This window comes from Seriola aureovittata, chromosome 11 (assembly GCF_021018895.1).
Source record: "Seriola aureovittata isolate HTS-2021-v1 ecotype China chromosome 11, ASM2101889v1, whole genome shotgun sequence".
In the NCBI taxonomy this organism is placed as follows: domain Eukaryota; kingdom Metazoa; phylum Chordata; class Actinopteri; order Carangiformes; family Carangidae; genus Seriola; species Seriola aureovittata.
The window spans coordinates 24,584,736-24,608,590 of NC_079374.1; the positions used below are offsets into that span (position 1 = coordinate 24,584,736).

Genomic DNA, 23,855 nt, shown 5'->3' on the forward strand with positions numbered 1-23,855 from the left:
GACGGCTTCAAATACTGACCTACAGCTCAGACTTTCATCCTCTAATGATAGTTGCAGAGCTGTGAAGGGCCCGTCTCTGCTGACCTCAGATCGCTGTGATTCCTGCTCACAGTGAAGAGCCTTCTGGCTGCTGGCTGAGTGCGCCGGAGAGCTCTCTGTGTCTGTGTGTTGTGCTTGTATTTAAAAGACACTTCAAACATGCCAAGCAACACAGTCGGCGTCCATTTCCCCGGCTTCAGAAAACAGAGCTGACTGAAAGTTACACACAAACTAATCCTGCATGTGAACGACAAGAGGAGTGTGACACAGATCAGTTTCCTTCACCTCGGTTTTCAGCAGTTTTTGATTTCATGCCAAAGATTAAAGACCACTCCTCAGATTCCGAGTCTCTTGTGATTCAAGGTTGAAATCCCGGCTCCACATCACAACCAAAATCTAATCCACTGTCCTTGGATTGAGGCCAATCCGTCCAGATTTCAATGAAACCTGCTCTGCTCTGAAATACACTGACAGAAATATAAGCAGAAATGGAAAAATATTTCTGACGGGGGTAAAAAACAAAAAAAAACAAAACAAAAAAACAGTAGAGCAACTTACCGTCATCCTTCACCAGAACCTCCTTCTGGCACATGTCCTGCACATTCACAGTGCAGTTGACGATGAACTCTGGGGTGGAGCAGTCGTGTGTCATCTCCTCACACTGGTAGCACTGAATCTGCAGAGCCAGCCCTGCAACACACACACACACACACACACACACACACACACACACACACACGCACACACACACACAAACAATCAGTTATTGAATCCATCTATTTTCATTATATCATTTTCACCAGGTTCATATCACTTGCTCATTTCTCATTTACATCCTCAGTTATTTATTTCCTCAATTGTCATAAATAAAGAATTCATGGGAAAGTTTGATCTCAAAGTGAAGTCCAGTTTTATTTTGGTGAATATTCTGGTCTCTTCTGCTCTGACCGTTTCGAATTGATGCGACAGATGTCTTCAATTATTCAGTTGAATTTAAGCTGGTGGTACATTTATCTTACCAGCATGTTGTTGCAGCATTTCATCATGTCTGGTTGTAGTTGGGTTCAGGATAGTTGATATTTCACCACCTCTGCTGTGAAGATGGCGTGTTTACAGTGAACTCGCTCTGTTAAGTGTTATTTAGAGCGGTAGAGAGTTGCCCTCAGGTCATGTGAGATGATGACAGGTCGTGACAGATATGCGTCATTATAGTAGCATTTGAAATGTTTCGGCTTTTAATGTAGCACCGGGTTGATATTGCTAAATTATAGCACATAGAGTATTTACAGTATAGTCATTATTCTATGTGCAGTGAATTCAATATTCTCAAAACTAAGACATTTTCACCTTTTAATAAATGATACAGTATAAAATTCACTTCCCACTTTATAGATTTCAAGTGCAATTTACAGTGTGGGAGGTAACTAAGTACATTTACTACTACATTTGAAGAACTGCTACTTTACTCATGCATTTCCATTGTATGTTTATTATAAACTCCACTGCACTTCACTGCAATTTTTTACTGCACCACATTTATTTAGTTACACTGCAGATACAATTTTCATCCAAAATATATGATCAGCTCATAAAATATGATGCATTTATATCATTAATCTACCCAACACAATATAAAGCAGTTACACTCAGTTCCACCTTAACCAGCTACAACGTCAACATTACATTTACATTAATGTCCTAATAATAACAATCCAATAATCTAATACATGATTGTATAATAATACTGAATCACTCTGGAAAGGTCAGTTTGCATAATTGGTACTTCGACATTTCATGTAGAATTTCACTCATGCAAATATTTGAATTCAAAACTCTCTCTTATTTGTAATAGATTATTTCTTCATAGTTGAATTGGTTCTTTCACTGAAGGGTGTGAATACTTCTCCATCACTGCCAGAGACTGATAAAAATCAATCGCATCCTTGGCAGAAAAAGGAAAACGCACCGTTTCACTGTGATTGCTGCGTAATGTTATAGGAGACTATGAACAGGGAGATATTTCACAGTTCAAAGTGGAGTGAGACTGGGCTCTACACTGTTGATCAGCAGTCTCCATCAAAACTTACCAGGTTCGTTATAGACGCACCGGAGCGCAGAGGCACAACCAGCTTTGGAGACTAAAATTTCTAAATGGCAAATAAAGAACGGCTCTTTAATTTAAGTCGGCTAAATAGACATTTGAGTTTTCCGTCATCATAATGACGAGAACAATTCAGAAACTGCTCAACTTTAAAGAAAGACAACGTTAGGTTTGCGCGGACTCCTCCTGTGCGCGCTGCGTTTCCCACTTTACTATTTACCCAAACCTGAACACCACCCCTCCACCAGGCCCTTGCGCTCCTCCCTCAAAGACAAAAGAAAAGAAAAAAAAAAAAGCCAGTTTGGAAGTTTTGCTGTTTAACCATAGTCAAACAGCCGCTTTAAATCCCGTGAAGTGGCGACAGAGAAAAGCTGCGTGACCATACCTGAGCTGAGGAAGAACAGGAGCAAAGTTGAGACCGTGAACAGCCGCATCGTCCGCTTAGTGCAACTCTGAGCAGAAACATGGGAGGCGGATGTTCACCGGCTCGGAGGCGCAGAGACAGAGCAGCTGGCAGCCTGGCATGGTGAGCCTGACACCTCCTGCGATGCCTCACATATCTTATCCGCTGCTGCGCGCGCTCACACGTGCGCGTACACGTCTGCACGACTTGTGTACCATGTGATCAAAAGGTGTGTGTTCAGAAATACCTTCTTCAACCTGTTATTTTCCTCTATATTAAACTATATAATGACTATGGACATACAGTATATTATATCTGTGCATCCCATTAGACAACATTTGCTGCTGCTGCAAGGAGCTGATTTCACCTCTGGGATCAATTAAGTTTCATGAACTGTCAAAAATTATCTAACAGACAGGAATAATGTCAGAGAAGCCTGTGTTCCTTCTCACTGAGCCAAACAACTCCAGAATCTTAATTTGCTTTGTTCATAGCTCATCATTAAGCAGAAATTAGACCATAAACTAACAGTACAGATTTAGTGCTGTGACCTCCAAAAAGACCTCCCCAGTTAATTTTATTTATCCCAGGGCTAAAAATCAGTTTATTACCATCCCTCAGTTTTTATCTCCATTTCACACAGTCACCCAATAGATAGAATCTGTTAACAAAAAGAGCATCAATCCTCTTCTGTGATTATAAAATGAAAGGATTCTTTTTCATTCATTGCTCCTGAACATAGGTCAGAGGTCACGTACAGGCACCAGAGGGTGTGGGAAGCTAAATCAAACCTTAAAGCCTGAAGTTATTGTGACATTATGCAGCATAAGTTTTATTCGGCCAGTTAAAAACCACCAGTGTACGTAGGACTCACTAAAAATAAACCACAGTGCGCTTGTTCTTGGCAACCTCAAGGGCCCAAAAATGAAGTCAGCACTGAAGTGACAAAAGTTGCAGTTCCTCTAATGACCACTAGAGTCTGGCTCCAACAGTGAGTCAGTCCCCATAGACTCCCATGTTAAAATGTCCAACTTTACAGCAGAAAGATATTTACAGCCTTTTACAAAAAACAGTTTTGGTCTCTAGAACTAATTTCCTCCTTCATGACAACTGTTTATATAACTCACCTGTTCACATTTTATTAAGGCTTAAAGTTCTGCATAATTGAGGGTGTGGCCTCTTTGAGTGACAGATGGGTGCTGTCACAGTTGGTGAGCCATTCGGTGTCTAGCTGCTTGGCGTCACCTTAGCTAATTCAAGTCATTGAACGTGACCTCTCTACTGTGTTTGTTATGTTGGCGCCAACATATTTTGACCAAAAAAAAGATATCACTGTCCCAGTTACTGGAAATTAAGTCCATATTTAATGCTTGTCTCCGGTGACACTGTTTAGTGCCAAAGCAGAAAGTACTATCTGGATTAAAGAAGCTATCTGTAAATTTTGCTATTGCTATATAGCTAGCGATACCATTAACTGCTTTTTACTAATCAGTCTTGACAAGAGCTTCAACCATCGTTGCGTCTACAAGACAAGAGGTCGTCTACGTCTTCAGAGCAGACTGGACGCTACAGTGACTCAGTATCGGAAAATGTAAAGGCAACTTACTTCAGTAGAAGAAAATAAGTTATACAAAGAGAAACAAAACAAGAGAGTTGCTTTCCACCTCTGGAGACAGATCTTGGTGAGTAAAGGAATGAAGTTTGATGCTGAATTGATGCAACATTTCTTATACTGCTAAGTAAACAACTGTTAATGCTAATGTTAGTTATGTAGCACTAGCAAAACTTACAAATAGCTCCTTTCAACAGTGGAAAGTAAGGGTGGAGGCAGGGTTGTTGGTCGGGTGAATGTCTAACTTTTGCGAAGGGGCCTGGAGGTTTCTTCCTGTCACTGACCTGCAGTTCATGTTCTTATTAACCATGATCTTTTTCTAAAATGAATCAAGGGTTTTGTTGCTAATCCTACTGTGGGAAATATTTTGAACTCAGCATGTTTGTTTTAATTACTCATGAGTGCTTATGTAATGTTTAACTTATTTGCTCAAATATAGCCTTCCAATTATCACATGTAACCATTTGTTATAATTTTGATTAAAGTATAATTACCTATCTTGCTATGTTAAAAATACAATGAAATGTGATAGTTTTTTTTTTTCTGTAATCTTAAACACACACCAGGAAATAATTGAATATAGAAAGTAGTGGCACTGGAACGTGTGATAACCAACCTTTTGTTATATTTCCAACTAAGGAATATCAGACACAATTATATTTGGCTGAGATGGAAAGTTCCAAACAATAGTGTCATGGTATGAAGGTCAGGTAAAGTGTAACAGTAGGAGGATTCCTAGAATTAAGTCCACAACAGGAGATATGAAATAAAAATGAGCCCACAACTGAGACAGTTCAGTTTGTTCCGGGTTGAACTGGTTCTGTTGCTGTGTTTATTTGCTATAAAAACTTACATCACATTGAACTCAGAGGAATGCAAGTGTTTTAATTGAGACTACACTGGCAAAGGGTCTGAGCTCATATGGCCCAGGTGAAGGTTTTATTTCTCTTTTTATTTGTCACAGCCCACGTAAGGTTCTTCAACCAGATCATGTATGATTTTTTCTTGTTGCCCAAAAGTTAGTAAAACTCTTTCAAACTGCTGCTGTTTGTTTCCGAGTCATAAGTTTCATTGTCCTGTGCCCTCAATGGAAACAAAAGGGACGATTCAACCAAACTTTCGTCATGGGACCAATACCTTTTAATGAACAAATCATAAAACAAGAGTTAAAACAACACGTGTGAGGAAAATATTGCAGGCAGTGAAATGCATCCTAAGTTATGGGGGGGTTAAGTAAAGTGAGCTAAATAGAGAGGCACAGCGGTGTCTGGTTCAGTGTGTGGTAGCGTGGCACAAAAGCCCCGCTGATAAGGCTTTGGGAAATGAAGCACTTTTCAAAGGTATTTCAAAAATAACACTTTCTGCAACACTTGGTGGGTGAACAGTGGTTGGAAACTCTTTCACGAATTCAAAAGATGGATTAATCTCTTCAGCGCTGCACAGTGTGGACTATTATTTTATACAGGGCTAAAAAAAAAAAAGAAAATGGCTGAACAATTCCAGCTCAACTCTGCTTCAAAACTATGGCCCTCAGTGCTGAGCCAGACACCATATCAGCCTGTCCTTAACCGGACCCCAAACTAATTTATAGTGTATATGCCTCACTACACCTACCAGCACCCTGCTGCATAAGGAGTAAGAGGATTTCAGTGCAGAAAAAAAAACAACCCCAGATGAGTGCAACCTGCTGATGTGCAGCAAAGGAGGGTGGTGTTATGCTTTGCCATTGTTTACTGGTCTCAAGAGAGGCAGATTTTAGTCTGTTTCGATCCTCTGTCTAAACTCCAGCAGTTTTGTTCGGAGTTGTCACGATCAACCTGTTTTAATTAGTGGATGAAACAGTGTGTCAGCGCTGAATCAAGAAGCTGTGCTGAAGTTGTTTGTGATTTACTGTGCTAATCAGCTTAATTGGAACTTGGATAATTACACATTAAGACACAATTAAATATTATGAATCTCTACTTTGGCGGAACTTTAAATTAGCTAAATTAACTAATGGTCATTTACATTGCATTTTAGGCGATGAGAAGATTTACACTGGCAGCTGAGGAGCTTTTTACCCTGAAATGAGACGTCCAGGAAGATAATTAAGTGAAACCTTGCTCGTGTGAAAGTAAAAGACATAATGGGCAGCTACTGAGGCTGTCACTTGATTAAAAGATGGTCCAGTATTTTAGAGGAGAAATGTTCCTGGTTGCTTGAAATTCATCATATAATGTTTTTTTTTCTGCATTAGAAGTAGCAGAAGAAATAAGTGGAATATTTAGGAGAGTTTAGCCAAATGTGCAGCAGCTGTACTTTCATTCTGCAGCAGCTTCTGTGTCATAACATGACTGATGGCACACTGGGAGCCATTATGCATAGAGCTCTTTTAAACAGCAACACTAATCAATGATGACTGACCATCAGATCAGGAAAAAAACAACCCCTCTGCATACACAGTGTGCCAAGCATCTTAAAAGCGGAATTAAAGCTTTTTGAACTAAATGGCCAAAATGTACTCAATTTATAAGTTTGTTGTCTTTGGAAAATGTTATCTAATTAGTGGCTATAAATCAAAAAGGCAGCCATCACGTCAAAGACAGTCAGTAAGTGAGTAATGCATTGACTCTGACAGCGGCAATGGAACAAGGTTACAGGAACCTTCATACTTCCTGAGAGGCAGTTTGCTTCCCTGATTTGCAGTTAAGTCCAGTATTTAAACGTTCCCTGTCGTGATCAAAGATGATGTTTTTCTATACATTCACTATAGTCTGGACTTAATGAAGTGACCTTCACAGATCTGGCGGGGTGGCCCTGTAATGAGAACCCAACACAACACAGTACTCTGTATCTATAAACATTCATGTTTATAGATACAGTGAGAATGTAAATAGAGGTAAACTGAGGCAAATGAAGGAGAGCGATGGAGTGGTATATAGGTAATTGTGAGCAGTTCTCTAGCTCAGTTTAACTCACAGACCTCAGCCTGGAGCCTGGAGCCTGGATCCTGGATCCTGGAGCCTGGAACCCAGTAAATGCTGGGTTCAAGACGGTTTTGAATTCAGGGATTAGGTCAGACCAGATGGCCCGAGACCTCGAAAGCCCAAATGTTTCCCAGGGCCAGAGCAGGACAAACGCTCCTCTGGCTGCAAGTGTGGCGTTTTAATATTCAAGCTCGTTTCCTGCCTTTTTTTATGCCAGCCGTATTGAATAATATGCATAGAATTTTCAAAACCATAGAAACACGTCAAGTGACTGTGAAGAAAAGAATCCAGACTGTTTTTTTTTTTTTAACCGTGTGTGTTTTTCAGTTGGGTAATCCTTTTATGCACATGGCCACTGAAGTATGGTTTCAGTGTGATTATAATAAGTGTAACAATTGAGATTAACCAAAGATCAACAGTGGTAAACACTGTCGCCTCACAACAACATGGTTCTGGGTTGGAGCCTTCAACGGGCTGGGGGCTTTCTGTGTGTGTTTGCTTGTGAGTGTGTGGGTTTCCTTCCTTCTACACTTCCTCCTACAATCCGAAGACATGAGGGACTCTAAATTGCCCGTGGGTGTGAATGGTTGTTTGTCTCTATATGTCAGCCCTGTGATCGACCAGCGACCTGTCCAGAGTGTACACCCTCACCCAATGCCAGCTGGGATTGGCTCCAGCCCCCCTGCGACTCTAAAAGGATAAGCGGTAAAGCTAATGAATGAATGAAAGATGAATCAAAACCACTTGTTTTAGTTATATATTTTGGAAAACTACTCATTTTATTTCTGAAAAGTGAATATATTACACATTTATCTGCCAGGAGACAGCTTGGTATAAAAACTTGAAGCAGGTGGAAACAGTTATCCTTGCTCATTAGAATATTATGTTATCTCGTTTGTTTAATCCATACAATCCATACATAAAACTGAACTTGTTTTTCCACTTTGGTTTTTGTATGACGATATAACATGTTAACACATGAACTTTACAGGTGTCAACAGATAGATTTTATTTTACCTTTAAACAGACCAAGACTAGCTGTTTCCACTTGCCTCCAGTGTTTTTGCTAAGCTAAACTAACTCCTGACTCCAGCTTCACGTCTAACTGACGATTACTCCTCATCTACCTCTGGGCAGCAGATCAATAGATATGATTCCCCAGATATCCTGTGCCTTTAAGGAAAGATTGTGGTTAGTGTTATGGACAGATGATAACCACAAGACACGAGCAGTGAAGCCAGGCTTATACACACACTCAAACCTCTATGTCATTACTGTTTTGTTCACTATATTAACCTCAGAGCAGTTCCTGCATTGGCACTAAACACAACTTGCTAATACAGAATGACTGCATGTGAACAGAATTTGTATGTGACTGTTATTTATATGAGTCTAAAGGTGCCTGAGCAACCACACACATTACTATTCATGTGTTGTATATATGTCTCACTGTATGATTTTAGAAGTACATGGATGTCATTCTTCATTAGCGTTTCATCTGACAGCACTGTCAGCTCAGCCCAGCAGGAGTTTTGCTTCCAGAAAGCACAGTTCTGGTCCGGTGCTCATGAATTGTTGGTTGGTATTCTGCTAATTGTTTATTTTATGATTTATTTTTTTTATTTTAACAAAAAAAAATCATTTGTTGTTGTCACAGAAGTAACACTGTTCATTTTAAGATGCCTCTGTGGTGCTTCCATCTTTCATACTGACAAGCTCAGAGATTGGGTTTGAGCCAAGCAGCAAACTCCAGGGCTGAAAAATGAAGTCAACGCTGAAGAACCAAAACCTGCAGTTCCTCTAATGACCACTAGAGTCTGGCTCCAACAGTGAGTCAATCCCCATAGACTCCCATGTTAAAATGTCCAACTTTACAGCAGAAATAAACATGTTTACAGCCTGGTACTAAAACTGTTTTGGTGTCTATAGTTAATTTCCTCCTTCATGACGACTGTTTATATAACTCACCTTATGGAGAATTGAAGGTGTGACCGCTTTGAGTGACAGGTGGGTGAGCCTATGATTGCCACAACCCGACATGCACCAAAGTCTCGGCTCCACACAAGCCCCTCCTCTATGCCCATTTTTGGATTAGTCAAGAGTTAGGGGCGGAATCAGACACTGCCAAGATGGCAATGGTGAAGCAGCCCACTCTGACCTTCAAAACTGCTCTTCAGAAACCTGTGGGTGACATCACAGGGGTTACGTTCATCTTTATATACACTCTATGGTTTGAGCCTAGAGTGGACACTCAGACTGAGAGGAGACTGTCTCCGCCTGTTAACATATAATAACACCTGCAGCTTTTTAAAACCGCATTCATTCAATCAAATAGGACAAACCACAATGCAACGTGCTTCATGTACTGTAAGTATTGAAATAGTTTATTTTTTCTTTCTTCTTTGACATAAATGAAAGAATATCAGTAATATACAATTCTCAATTCGTACTGCTAAGGTGACTGTCACACGAGAACATCACTGTTATTATTGGGTTCTGAAAAAAAAAAACATTTAGAGGGAGAATTACTGTAATAGTGAGTAACAATATGTGCAATAAATGGTAAATTACACTTTTCAGTGCTGAGTACAAATACAGGGCATTAGAGTAAATGTTAGAAAAATACAATACTCTTGTGAGAGTGACGCTCTTCGTTATGCGAGCCATTTTTAAAAACACAGACACCATGCTCCACCTACCCGTATCAATACAGCCAATCTGTTCCCTGATCCGTTAACACCTCGTTTCACCCGCGTAAGCTAGCTACATATTTTATACCTGCGTGTTGCTATTGGCATAAACACTGCTGCAATTTTACAAATATTACCTCACATATACATGTAGCAAGTGAGCAAAGATTTAAAGAAGAGTAAATACAGCAAGATGACATGACTAATGGTATTGTGCAAGGTTACAGTTCTTTATAGTTCTACATCACATGTCTCTAGTGTTTCAAAAGAATATGGCTATAGTCAGCATGACAAGTCTGATATGTAGTTTCAGTTGCATTCATTTTTCTGTATATGTGATTGTGTGATCAGAGCAGTGTTTGGCAATATGCATTTTGGCAAATATCTACATATGAAAGGTGTGAGGGGGAGGGGGACGTCGCCAAGCAGCTAAAAGACTGTCAAATATGTGAGGATGCATTCATGACACCAAAAACATTACTATAAAGGACACAGCATACATAATAGAGAGAGAGAGAGAGAGAGAAACTGAGCAACCGCAGTGTGATATCTTACAGCTTAACTGTACAGACAAAAACAGACAAGAAGACAGGTAAATATCCTTAAAACGCTACAGTGAGATAATCTGGTGTGTTCACTGGCTGCAATGAGACGGTCGCACATGTTAATCCACAGCATCTATCAGAGACAATAAATGGTATTTTCCCTGAGCTAGCACGACAATGTCCACTATGTGCCTACTAGGTGCTTTATAACTAAGGTTACATGCAAAACTCACTGCTTTGTCTTGATGTCATAACTGTGGAAAAATGCAAAGAAAAGAAAAGAAGAAGAAGAAGAAATAGAAGAAGACGAGGAAGAAGAAGGAGATGCAATTCACATATGAAGAGTTTCATTTCAAGAGATGTTCACTATTTTAAAACTGTTTAAAATAACTGCAGTTGTGAAATTGAGTCTCACTATGCTGACAAAGCAGTGGCAGATTATGTGTGATATTTCATAAATACTCAACAGTTTCACATTTCAGTATTTTCCACCTCTTGGGAAGAAACTCTGATGGACTTGATGACGGATATCAGATTCATATGATGCATTTCCAGGGGGGGTGCATGCAAGTTGATATTAACACCGTGACAATAAAAAAAAGTTAGTGCACACTTTAAAGAGTCACATTAATCAGTCAGGTATAGAGCTCATGAATGGCAATCAGTAGTAAGTGCTGTACATAAGGTATTATTTTCAGGAGTTTGTAATCTTGAGATTATAAGGTTCCATCTGTTGCTTCACTCAAAAATATATTAGCGACATAATTATTATATTAGATCTAAAGCAGAATTAGATCTCCAAATAAACATTTATTAAAATGTTTGCACACGGCCTGAAAATGTAAATGAACGAGCTACATAATCTTTGTTCTGCAAGATTGTAGTGGAGGTCTCGCATTTGCGTCACTAATCTCCAGTAGTGACCACAGCTGGTGCCATCATGGAGGTCTGGTAGCGAACTGGTTGTGCTTGTGAAAAGTTATTTCAATGTTTAACCCTGCATTAATCATAAATTAATCAATAAGATGAGTCAAGTGATGCTATTATGTGGAAGTGGTCACTTGTAGTGCTGAAATCAAAGAGGTTCTTCTGGCTCATCGTTGTGGTGGTACAATCAGCACGGTAATGCTGCGTTAGCTCACAGGTCGGACCTGAGTTGACTGCGTTCCAGTACGACAAGTCAGAAGCTTGTTGTTGTTGTTGTTGTTGTTGTTGTTGTTAGCAATACCAGTTAATAACAAGGCATTACGTGATATTTTGAGTGTACAAACACCATGGCAACATGGCCAATTGATTTACTCAAATAACACAGAACTGCTAATGAGCAGTATATTACTACAGCTTTCACTTCTGTTGATGCTCAGAGCAGCCATGTTGGATTTTGAGGTGGCGTTCCGACGACTTTCCAGCGGGTGTTCCAGTTGAAACAGGAGCTCAGATGTGTTTACAAGATGGTGATGATAACCAGTAGCTGTGATAGTGTTACACGAGCTAACCTGCTATTAGAAGACAAGGTTTTGTGAAATAGTTTGTTCTGAAAGGAAAAGAAAACAGCAGAGAAGTTAACCATGTCTATGGGCAGAGTTGTACAGTGAATATCAGGGGCTCACAGCTGATGCCAATGAGCTGCAGACCTCCAAAATGGCTGCCAGAGGGTTCATTACAACATCTGAGAGGCTACTGAGTATCTCAACACTGCACCGAGCACAGGTGGAAGCCTACAATGCCAAGCTCACTTGCTGTCCAGTTCTGAGCGTTTCATCCTCAGTCACAGACACAGTCTCCAGACTGGGGGATTTAGGGATCGTCCATGTGAGTTAGAGAGATAAATCCAACTGATTGCTCGATTCCTCGCTTCAGGTTGAGTCACTCAGCTTCAGAAACTCTGAAATAGAAGAAGATGTAGAGCAGAGTGAGACGCTGCTGCACTGTGGCAGTACAGTAACATACTCTTATAAATGGTTTGTATAATGCATTTGGAAAGTGGTGTTGAAGATAATTCAGAAGCGATCCCGAATAGAGAATTTTCCCGGAAATTGTTCATCTTGCAATACAATTCCTCCACATATGAGCCAGGAAGTCATTAACTTTTTTCACTGAGATGACAGTGTATGATGATTATAATAGTATTGAAGTGTTGTTGGAAGTAAACTCAACATGTATCAGCCTCACTCATAGGAGCAACTTGGTTTAAGTGTAAATTGAAACACAGTTTGTGATTTGATTGCACTGGGCAGAGATGATATTCACTGAAATCTCCCTCCCTGTATGTCGATGTAAAGTTACATCACTTTCCTGCAAAAGTTAAAATGACACCAGGTCGGATTCATGGTGTATAGATGGTCACTGAGCGAATACAGTAAATGTTTTATTAGGCTGTATAGATTATTAAACGTTTGTATTTATTAAACACTTGCAAAAGGTATAAATAAAATCACTAGGCAAGGAAGGACAGTATTATTATGTGCAGTTTGAGGGTGTGTGTCGTGGTGGCTCACATGCAGCTTCAGACCCACACACACACACACACACACACACACACACACACACACACACACACACACTCGTTGTAAATACCAGTGTTAATGTACTGTAGTAAGATGCAAATGATGTTTGGCAAACTTGTGTTAGTCATGTGTTTAGTCACCAACATTACGTTTTGCTTTCTGCTCCGTGGGGATGGAGATGAGTTTTTAAAGTTAACTAAATCATTTGAAGTGCAGTTCTGAGAAAATGTGAAGTGAAATTGTTGCACTTTTCTTCACCTTTATACCAACCAGCTACAGTGAGAGTTTTGAAAGGCAGAGTTTGAACATGTTTGATAAAGCTACTGGAAACAGATTCTACATTTATCTTAATATTCAATGAACAAAAACTGAACTGCTGCAAATGATGAAACCTATCACTTCATCATACTTTCAACAAACAACCCAAACAAAAATGTAATATATGACATATATGTCCCTATATCAAGAGTGATGGAAGCACATATGTCACCTATAAGGGGATATATTATTATCAAATACATATATCCTCTGGATATATGAATATATTGGTTTATTTATGAAGTACCTATAGTAGAATTTGTATATATTAAACATATCTATATGATGACTTGAAAGGGTATAACATGTTGCAACCATATACAGTATGTTAAAGATATACAGTATATTTAATTCATATACGCACGTTTATTAAAACAACATACATATGAAACTTCAGTATGTTTATATATGTTTTAATTCCTCATTAATTTTAAACACTATCTTCTCATTCTGGGAAAGTGGTCTCAGACTGTGAGACTCTACAGTTTATAATATCAGCACATACTGACAGGCTTTAGGATGGATATATATTTATGTAAGATATTCATACAATATAAGCATACAAACATAAACAAACATATTTGTATGGGCTGGACATATATGTCAATATATGAAATTATTCTAATTTCTAATAGGTTTCATATATAATTTTTACACACATATCTTACACATTTTTTACACACACATATTTTATTTTATATGTACATATATTGCATATAAGGAAATTCAATATATATATATATATATATATATATATTATGTATTGTGTATGGGAAACTAACCAAAGGAAGAAACTGTGACTCTGTTCTTAGTTCCCAAAAGTCTTTTGACCTCAGCATTTGGAGAGCTTTTAAGTTGTCATGTAAATTTGAAGATTTGAAGTATTCTTTTATATTTTCCAAGGCTGGAGCTCCAGGTTAATTATACTGAAAATTCTTCTAATCTATTTTAAAGGTACAATAACACTTTTGTGAATTCGTTTAGTCTGGAATTTGGACATTTCTGCCACTTAATAGGTAAAAAGGGTCCCTTTGACTTTCAGAGATGATAACTTTAAAAATAATTCCAGTGATTTTTTCTTTTTTATTTCTATCATAGCGGGGGAGTTTTGTGTTACAACACCGAATAATTAAATGTGAACAGTGTGGTTGATGATAAGTGGGCACAGATTATGACATGGATTTTTGGCCAATAGTTTTCCCAACTGTGTCACTTCAATAAATCTCCTCCACTGTGTCTTACAGTTGGCGAGCTGAAGTCTCGTCTGTTCTTTCTGTTGGCTCGGGGTGGCTCGTGTTTTCGATTTGATATAGGTTAACTTCTTTGGTTCCATTCCACCTGGAAAAAGCACACAATGAAACTCATCTCAGGTTTTTCTCAGCAGACACTGTTCATTCTCTCTCCTGTCAAGAAGAGGAGTCAAATGTGGAGTTCGGAGAACAGACTGACACTGATAGACTGACCTCTGACATCTTCAAAAGAAAGCAAGATTATCTCTCTGAATTCAAAGTGGCAGGAGATATGATTGACACTAAAGAAGCAGCGGCTGACATCTTGAACGATGACAAATTTATAATTCAGCCCGGGTTTCGTTTTCCAGATATGGAGTGACAATTTAGGCTGCTTAAATCAAACAGCAAAAAGTCTTCAGTGTTTGTCAGAAGAGGAGTCCCTCAGGAGACAAATATTTAAATATGCATTTCACCACGAAAGCTCTCAGTCTGATGCAAGGTTAGCAATCTGCAATGTTTGTGGGTCCTGGGGGGCTTCAGTGTCTGTCAAACTCTTTTCTAAAGTAAACCAACAACTTATAGGGAACATGTGTGACCATTAGCTAGACCCGTCCATATGTCGAGGCAAAACAAATAAACAAAAGAGCAGAAGAGTGAAGAATGGATTAAACAGTGTGCTCTAACTGTGATCGATAGCACTACTGGCTAACTAGCATGCTAGCTGACCATTTCATTAGCTAAATGTGAGGTTTCATGTTGTCCCAATCATAGGCGCCGATCCCGTGGGTGCTCCGGGGCTCGAGCACCCACTGAAAAGTTTGAGCACCCACTGGCCAATCGGGATGGCCGATCAAAAAAAATAAATGAATAACTGAATATAAAACTGCATCTTTAAAAGGATCTGTAACTATTTGAATCACATTATCCAGTTAAAATTATTATAGCTCTGTGCGTGTAGTAGCAGCCTGTGGCCAGTGTGCATGTAACGTCAAACACTACTGCCTCCAGACTATAATCTGTAGCAGAGCGGTGTCGTATTTCGTTGCGGTTGGTGACTATTTATGAAATAAAAGTGATTTTGTGACAATCATCACCTTGTTGGTATTCATTTAATTTGGGCACCCACGGGCAAAAACATAAATCGGCGCCTAAGGTCCCAATATCAGAATATAAGAAATTGACAATTACAATATTAAAATGATATCTATAGAAAATGTGAAATAATAATAATAATGATAATGATAATAATAATGCTATCAGTCAAGTTCATCTTTGACTTTGTTTATTATATTTGTCTCTCTTTTGCCAAATGAATTAGACTCAAATACGAGTGCTGGAGGGTGGAGAGAGAGTCCTAACATCTGCCATCATGATATTATCATGTGTATTATCAACATGGTATAAATATTTCATTTTTTAAATATCATGATCATCATACAACCCTAGTTAGAAAATAAGACCTGTTCACAACTTCACATCCATTGTGTTGTGTTTTCCTGTTGCACAGGGGCTGGTCCTGGATACCACTATGTAAGAGTGTGGGCTAATGTTAGCAGCACTCTTCTGCTCTTTGTTGTGGAAAGTTGAGCCTCCAGACACACTGGTCAGTCCTCATCCTACAGGCCTTTTCTATTTTGATGATGAAGTGAAATAAAGCCTAAATCTAACATCTGTTTTGCTTGTCCAAGCCTGTAGCCATAGAGAGTTATGACTGAATCAAATAAAATAAATAGCTAAAACGACAATGTATTAACATTTTATTCCACGTCTTCCTATCTGGTGAGAACGCTAATGTTTTGCCAGAACATGTAGCTTTAACCTTAAGCATGATGGCATGTATGTAGGCATTGAGTGCATATTTAAGACAACTTTTACATGGTTCTCATTTTAAAACAAGGAAACATTAAGCCAGCTTAATTAGCAAAGTAGCTACAGCTAATAAAATCTGCAAGTGACAGTTGTCATTTTAGCACTTTAAAATCGATGGCTATAAATCTAAAGTCTGCTTTTTTCTACATCAGTCTGAAATCAAAGACCCATGTTTTTTAAAAACTACTACATATTGCAGGTGGTAAATCTGCCCCTATGTGTTCTCACTGTAAAATACATAAACTGCTAACGAAAATGCATGTTGTGTGTCTGCTGGAGAACCCTGAAAACATGAGTCATTAAAAGCCACAAACACATCACACAAAATACATCTGTGCTCCAGACTTGCTCCACAGTCTGAGTTGAGAATCATGATGCCTTAATCTGAATAAATTTGGGGGTTTAAATACGTTACCACCTACCATCAACCAAAGCTTTTTTCTCAAAGTAAAATCAACCTTGAAATCCAGCATTTCCACACTACGCCACTCCACTCCGCTCTTCTTCTTCACTGGAATAAAGGTAAAAAAAAATAATGCACGCAGCATTATTTTTTCTTTTTCTCCTAAGGTTCTCTGCGTCAGGGTCTTTATAACAGAATGTAAAGCTTCACTCGTCTGTCTCTGTGACAGTCACATTCCCTGGACTGCCTCCCATCTCCCTCCCAAGTCATGGACTACTTTGCTTTAGCATGACTTCTTTTAGTATTTAACTTCATGTCAAAACCGTTTCTTCTTTATTTCTGTCGCAGCTCTGCAATGACACTTTGCTGACACTAATATTTTGAGTCTCTTACACTCCACATTTTCTTTTGCTGGTGTTCAAAAACAGGACTTCAAGAACTGTGGTGTGGTTCATGTTACTCTTGTATAACATTTTTATGAGTGAAACTCGGTCATGGATGTAGTGGAACAGGTGGCATTGATTAGCAATTTAGGGGTGTTGAATATGCTAATGATCTCACAAACGCACAGACATGCAGATGATATTCATTAAGCTGAAACTGGACCACAGATATGAGCAAACCTCACAGAAAAAAAGGAAGAAAGATTTAATAAAAATAATAAAAAAAACAGAAAAGTTTTGTTGCACGAGGCCCAATGAGTCTGCAGCACCAAAAGGAGAAAACCCTACTAGCATCATTGTTACTGCTGCAGTTCAAAGGTCATGTTTCCCACTGGGGCTTATGTGGCTTTACTGTACCTTGCGGTGGTCTGGGTAGCCTGCTCTGGGTATCACACACACTGGCAGAGGTCACAATGGGTTGAGACTGGGGTTGGATGGGCTGGAGGAAGGCCACAGTGGGGAAAGGCACTGACTGGATATGGGTCATGGAGGAGTCGGACAGGGAGTTTGTCACCCCTACGTGGCTGCTGTCCTTAAAGCCGGAGGGTATCCGCCACCGGGGTAACGGGGAAGGAGACACGTCCTCACTGGAGGAACCGGGGACACTGGGAGGACTGAGGGACTGTTCTGGGGTTGATGAGGATTTGGGGAGGAGGTGCAGGATGGAGGAGAAGAAGGAACAGGATTCAGGAAGGGGGATGGTCCCGATTCCACTGTCCAACGTTCGCATCTTGCAGCCGGAGCCTGCGGCACATGGAGAACAGTTGAAGTGGCTCAGGGTAGAGGGGAAGAAAGGGAGCACAACAGGAATGAAACAACGGGGTAACCATGGTTGAAGTGGTGCTAAAGAACCCTTTAAATTGTTCTTGTTTTATATCCCCTGTACTGTAACTGTGCACCAGTGTCTCTGAATTGATAACAGTGAAAGAGCCTTCGCTACCAAATGAGGTCAGTGATGATGGATCTTCTCTGCAGTATCATAACATTTTTTCCCTCTTTGTCATTTCTTCCACATTATCCTTACTCTTTGTTTGATTTCTGAGCTGTTGATTTTACTGTTGTACTTTTGAATGCAGACACGCAACAGATGGTTAGTCTGGGTTTTTTTTTTAATTTTCACCCACTCTTTCACTTGGCGAAGGCTTCCCATTAAAAGCCAAGTTGAAAAATGGTGGTTCAGTACAATCTAATTACATGTAAGTGTGAAGCAGGGTAATAATTTTTAAATTTTTTATTTTTTTGCTAATTGCACCACAGACAATGATTCAGCCAATGCAAATCCAGCCCACTTGAACCACTGCTTTGTATTACAGATGTTGTTTAATGGGTGTGTGACTGCTGGCATGCACTGATCATACTCTCAATATGAAATGCACATAATGGCATGTGAAATGAAATTCAAATACACAGCAAAATGTGTGTATTTTATGTGCAATATATAAATCCTAACTGTCTGACAGACCCAACGGTAATGTGTTATTGCTCAATTTAAGATTAAAGTCTATTTTAGATGGTAGCTGTTACAGTAAAAATACTAGCTTTTCAAATATGCAGAGTTTGTATCATTGTTTGTATCAGCTGTTGTCATGCAGGCTTATATTTTAATATGTAGCCTGTAGCGTGAACCTGTAGGCAATCATACGCTGCAGCGAAGGCAACAGCTGCTCCCCCTTTATTAATTAAAGCGTGCTCACAGGAGACTTTACTCCCCTCTTCTGGGTTCCTACACGAGCTCATTTTTCTTCACTTCTTTTCTCATTTCATTTTTAAGCTAGAGTGCCCAAATTAATTGAGTTCTTCAAATTTTTCACATTACAAGTCATGCTGTGCTAAAATAAATATGAAAATGTGGACTGGGTAAAAGTATTATAAATAAAGTTGATGCTACTTGTTGCCATAGAAATACAGAGCCTAAGGCTACAAAAACACAGAAACATGCAGTATAATAGCAGTTTTATGTATAGTTCAGATTTAATGGGATACTATTTCCTTCTTTCCAGCAGTGAAGCATTTATTTAGAGGATGGCTTGTAGCTTGAGCCTGGCAGCTTTACTAACATCCATGACGGTTGTCTATGCAGCTTCCAAGTATTAAAAATGATCCGTAAGTATCTACGCCCGTTAGTTAAAAACCACTCAATATGAAAATGACTCAGCCAACTTGGTTCTTGTCCTGTTGTAAACAAGAACAAATAATTTAACTGGCAAGACATAGAACAGAGACATTATTGATTAGTTTTGTCTTTAGTTGGAAGTTAACAAGAAGCACTGTGACACAATCTTCCCTGGAAAGTCAGACTCACAGAAACTGAGAATTGATTGGTGTCAACAAGCCTTTCACATGGAGAGTGAGGTTGTTGTGCTCCTCACATCTTCTCTCTCTTGTACCGAAGCTCAATCGATAACAATGTCACAAGACAGCGCTGCTGTAATTTTAATATTTTAACACATGACATTGTATGTGGGTGAGAATAATGTGTTGTATTTGTTCAGGGTTAAGGTAACTACTAGTTGCTGCCCTCGAATACAACCCATAAGCGCGTTGGTTAATGTGGTGGAATTGCCACAGTTTGGTTGGGTTTGTTTGGGTTTAGGTACAAAAACTTGGTTAAGTTTCAGAAAAGATTGTGGTTTGGGTTAAAATAAGTTTGTCCTTAAGGTCAGAGGACCTTCAACGCCACGGTTACAATAATAAACATGTGATTAAAGTTAAGGAACAGTAATGGATAAAAAAAAACAATGTTTTTTACGGTTTCCAGAATTTCCTTCACTGAAGAAACCACGTTTTTCGGCTAAAAGTCCCCCAACAAAGACAGAGTTTGACCAGAGCACAGGCGGACTGGCCATTTACCTAGGCTCTCTGTGTGTGCCTGCGATTTGTGCAGCTCGTCCCAGCGGATAAATCCAAGGCTTCAAAGAATTTCTTTCTCAGGCCGACCCTGGAGCCAATACTGGTCTGGCTTTACAAGATGGGGATCCCTACGAGCTGCTAAAGGCTCCAGCTTGACTCAGACCTGTCTTTTCTTCCCCTCCGTGTGAGAGTAACTTGATGCTACATGATAATGATAACATTAGCAAACTTGCTGTTACAGATATTATGATTTTGTTCCGCAAATGTTGCTATAGCTACCTGGCTTACTGCCACTTGCCGTAGAGCATATCACAGCTATGCTACCATGGGCAAGTGGTTGTGGCTGGATTGTTTTTTGTTGGATAAAGGGTTGGGTGGGTGGTTCGGTGGGTGGGGGCTTTAGTTGTGGCTGAAAGGGGGGGGGGGGGGGGGTGTAGCTGATGAAGCATTTGTTTTGGTCTGAGATGCTGGTGTTCTCGTGCGACATCTAAGTGATGATCGTTTACAGAACCTTTCAATTCAACTTGCCTTGAGTTTATGAAATTTAAGACTGAATATTGATGTAAATTCAGTTTCTGGGTTTAGTGTAAAACCACATTTTATAGTACTGTACTTACTTTTGTTGTCGTTTTATCTGAAAACATCATGTTGAAATCTGCTCTGTTAACATTACATGAGGCTCAACAACTTTGTGTGTGGATGGCATAATTCAGCTCACAGCTGAAGGCAAAGTTAATTCACTCAGTTGTGGTTTGGATGAGTGTGCTTAGATGGAGCAGTGCTGAAATTTAATGAGGTGATTAACCCCTGAGGGCAGGTGTCTGTCCATATCAAACATGCTTGATATTTGCAGCGCCTTGCCGATGGTGTCAATCTGGCCAATGAAATTTCAGCGGGGTCTGTCGCCAGCCCTCTACCTGAGCGGTGTGGAGAGTTTTATAAGCTGCTATTTTTAATTTAGTAAGTGAATGCAATGAAATAAGGACAAAGTAAAGTTTTATTTTCTGTCTAGTTTCACCCTCTCACTCGCCTACTTTCTCTCTTTTTGACTAGATTGCCACTCCTGATTTCAACTTGGTTGTGAGTGGAATAATGCTTGTGTGTGTGGGTTAGAGCGAGCGACAGAGATCACATCTGTACCCAAGTGTCATTGAGCAACATGTTGCCCCAAGCCCAATGGAGCTTGAGTGTTTTGACATATTTAGGATACTTTCTGGTCCAAAATGAGCAGGTGCAAAACACAAGAGAGACCCATTCCAAATACAAGGTTGCTGTAATTTTGCACTATATTAATAAACTGTTCATAAAAGGGACTCTTGTGAACAAGGGGCATCACTCTTGTGGCTCTTATTGAGTAAACTTTTTCACATTGATCAGTTTTATTAATTTAATCTCTCTGAGGGGTTTTAGTGTGACTTTATTTGTAGTAATATACATTAAAACACTTCTCTCTGTTTTGTCTACACTGACTGTCAAATTAAGGTAAAAATACCCAATACAGCCATGGTAACAGATGCTAAAGACAAAGTACAGCTGAGGCTGATGGAAATGACAACAATTTTGCAGGTATTCATAAACTAAAGTAGTTGACAAATTCAAAATTTGTGGCAGTAAGTGAAAGGTCAGGAAGTCCAAGTTATTGCAGTTTTTTCTTTGGGAATCATGAATGTGTTCACCAAACTTTGGCAATACATCAAAAAGTCAATCCTTCAAATTGGAGTTTTTTAATAAAAAAATTAAAATGTCAACGTGGTGGAAAAATCTAACCTTGCAAGGCAGCTGGATTTCTTGCAAGTGAGAACCCATCTTGCCAGGCTCCAAGCTTTTCGCTTGCGGCTGAATCACAGTGAATCGGACCAATCAGCGTCTTAAGAGGAGCTACGAGTGTGACAGTAGCGAGAGGACTCTGTTTGTCAACAAAGACGGCGACCTCCTAAAGAGGTTAGCATAGATGCTGCTGTAATATCAGTCCAGCAAGAGTTTGATTTACCAACTGGTGAAAAAAAAAGACGTTAGGCCGTGATAGACGGTGAAAGATTGTTCATTCAATCACCTGCCAAGTATTCTTTGAAATGCACTCCTCCAAACATCTTCCAATAAAGCTAAAATTTCGAGCTGCTGGTGGCACTAGACGATCAGGGGACCACCAAAGTCAGTAGGGTTCATCCTCTGTGCTCGTTGAGTAGCTGTATAAAATTTAATGTCAATAAATCTATTAGTTATGGAGATATTTCAATCTGGGCCAAACTGGTGGCCAGCATAGCCAATAGAGAGATTGACATTGCCATCGCTTATGAAAATGCATGAGAAATGTAAAGAGTCAAACTGCTCTTTGCCACTATCTGTGACAGCAGCACTGTTTATCCACTTGTGTGCCACTTGGCCCAAATTGATTTCACACTGGTAAACTAAAATTTCAATTCCATCCTCACTCAACCTCAGCATTGTGAAAATATGATAACACAATCCAGTCGATCGTGGGTTCCTTCGGCAGAGTGGTCCACACAAAAAATGTAAACGCAAATTCATTATGGGTCCACTACTTCTTCTAAGCCTGGTTAGGAGGGAGTTTGTGCCCCCATTTGGATGAATAGATTCATCCTGATTGGATGAGAACTGCACATGCGAATTTTCAGAGCATGGATCTGTGAAGATGAACAGTCACACTTACATACAATATCTCCATTTCAGGGCAAACTCTGTGTGAAATACAACTGTAATGAAATGGTTCATATTTGCCCTGATTCAAATTGCCAATCATAACAAAACATAAATGCAGAGGTAGAACAAATAAAAATGAGGATAAAAATGGAGGAAAAAAAAGCACACACTGACAACCTAGGCATTTTGCATGTGTTTTTGGACTGCTCATAGCATATTCATCATGTTTATAACTTACACATATTTGTCATATTTGGTCTTCACTTCTGTCTGCAAACTGTAAAATGGTAAGCACAGATAAAACCTTGAAAGGACACAGTTAACATTGCTATGAAGTCCCTGTTTTTCAGGTACCGAGATGTTCAAGAGGGATCTATTACTTACTATTCGCAGTCACTGTAAGCAAATATATACAATCCAACACAATAGAAAATAGAAAAATCTGACCTATTACTCCATCCTGGTTGGGGTTCTTCACAGTGGATCCATTTTCACCATCAGCTCTCCGGCTCATCATCTGCATTTTTGTGTTTTTGTACAAGGACAAAAAAGAAGTTAAATACATACTCGTATATATATTCATATGCATACATATGACCATACTGTTTTTATCCATACTCCCTTATCCTCTAGTAGGTACTAATCTTTCCGTGGCTGTGGCTGACAAATGAAAACCTAACCTTCACAATGTCACACTTATAATGTAACCATATCTTGCGTTCTTTTGCCTCTCCTCGCATTTTCTTTTGGTCTTTCCATTTGAACTAACTGAACTAAACAATAATAAAATAGTCAAACTACAGCAAAAATGTAGTGTACCTGACTGTTAATGAAAAAGACACTCTTTTTTAGATTCCATATACTTTTGAAGACCTGAAGGGATCACTTGTTGAATTACCGATATATTCTTTGGATGAATAAATTGACACCAATGAATGAGATTACAGACACAATGATGAATTTAAAGGTCTTTAAATAAAGGTTAGAAATTAAGGTCAAAATGATGAAACGGTGTGTAAGAGGATTTGAGGGACAGTTGGTGAAATCACCCTTAAGTACATCCCAAGAATAACTACAGTCAAGCCAACTGCGGTGGATGGTGAGCAACTGCCCCAACCATGCTATGTTCATGTTTCTCTATTTTCTTCATGAGGCTTCAGCGTGATTTCAGGAAAACACGAGACTTTCTAGATAATTCAAGTCTTATTTCAATGTA

General features: G+C 39.3%; 2 protein-coding genes across 4 annotated transcripts in view; both read right to left on the bottom strand.

The window, feature by feature from the left end:
- Nucleotides 1–2,704, bottom strand: part of LOC130177602 (ly6/PLAUR domain-containing protein 1-like) — a 36,010-nt gene extending 33,306 nt beyond the window's left edge. Inside the window, exons 1-2 of the mRNA XM_056389496.1 lie at nt 2,526–2,704; nt 598–729 (exon numbers count right to left, since the gene is read on the bottom strand). Of these exons, the coding sequence (XP_056245471.1) occupies nt 598–729; nt 2,526–2,574 (181 nt within the window). The 5' untranslated portion in view covers nt 2,575–2,704. The remainder of the gene's footprint in view (nt 1–597; nt 730–2,525) is intronic.
- A 6,780-nt stretch (nt 2,705–9,484) lies between these two features.
- LOC130177811 (nck-associated protein 5-like) overlaps nt 9,485–23,855 on the bottom strand; it is a 72,771-nt gene continuing 58,400 nt past the window's right edge. The window contains exons 11-14 of one of the 3 annotated variants that reach the window (XM_056389778.1): nt 23,087–23,156; nt 17,486–17,872; nt 14,424–14,519; nt 9,485–12,241 (exon numbers count right to left, since the gene is read on the bottom strand). In XM_056389778.1, the coding sequence (XP_056245753.1) occupies nt 12,240–12,241; nt 14,424–14,519; nt 17,486–17,872; nt 23,087–23,156 (555 nt within the window). In that variant the 3' untranslated portion in view covers nt 9,485–12,239. Of the gene's footprint in view, nt 12,242–14,423; nt 14,520–17,485; nt 17,873–22,877; nt 22,917–23,086; nt 23,157–23,855 lie in introns of those variants that run through there. The other 2 variants (XM_056389779.1, XM_056389780.1) reach the window with 2 other exon arrangements.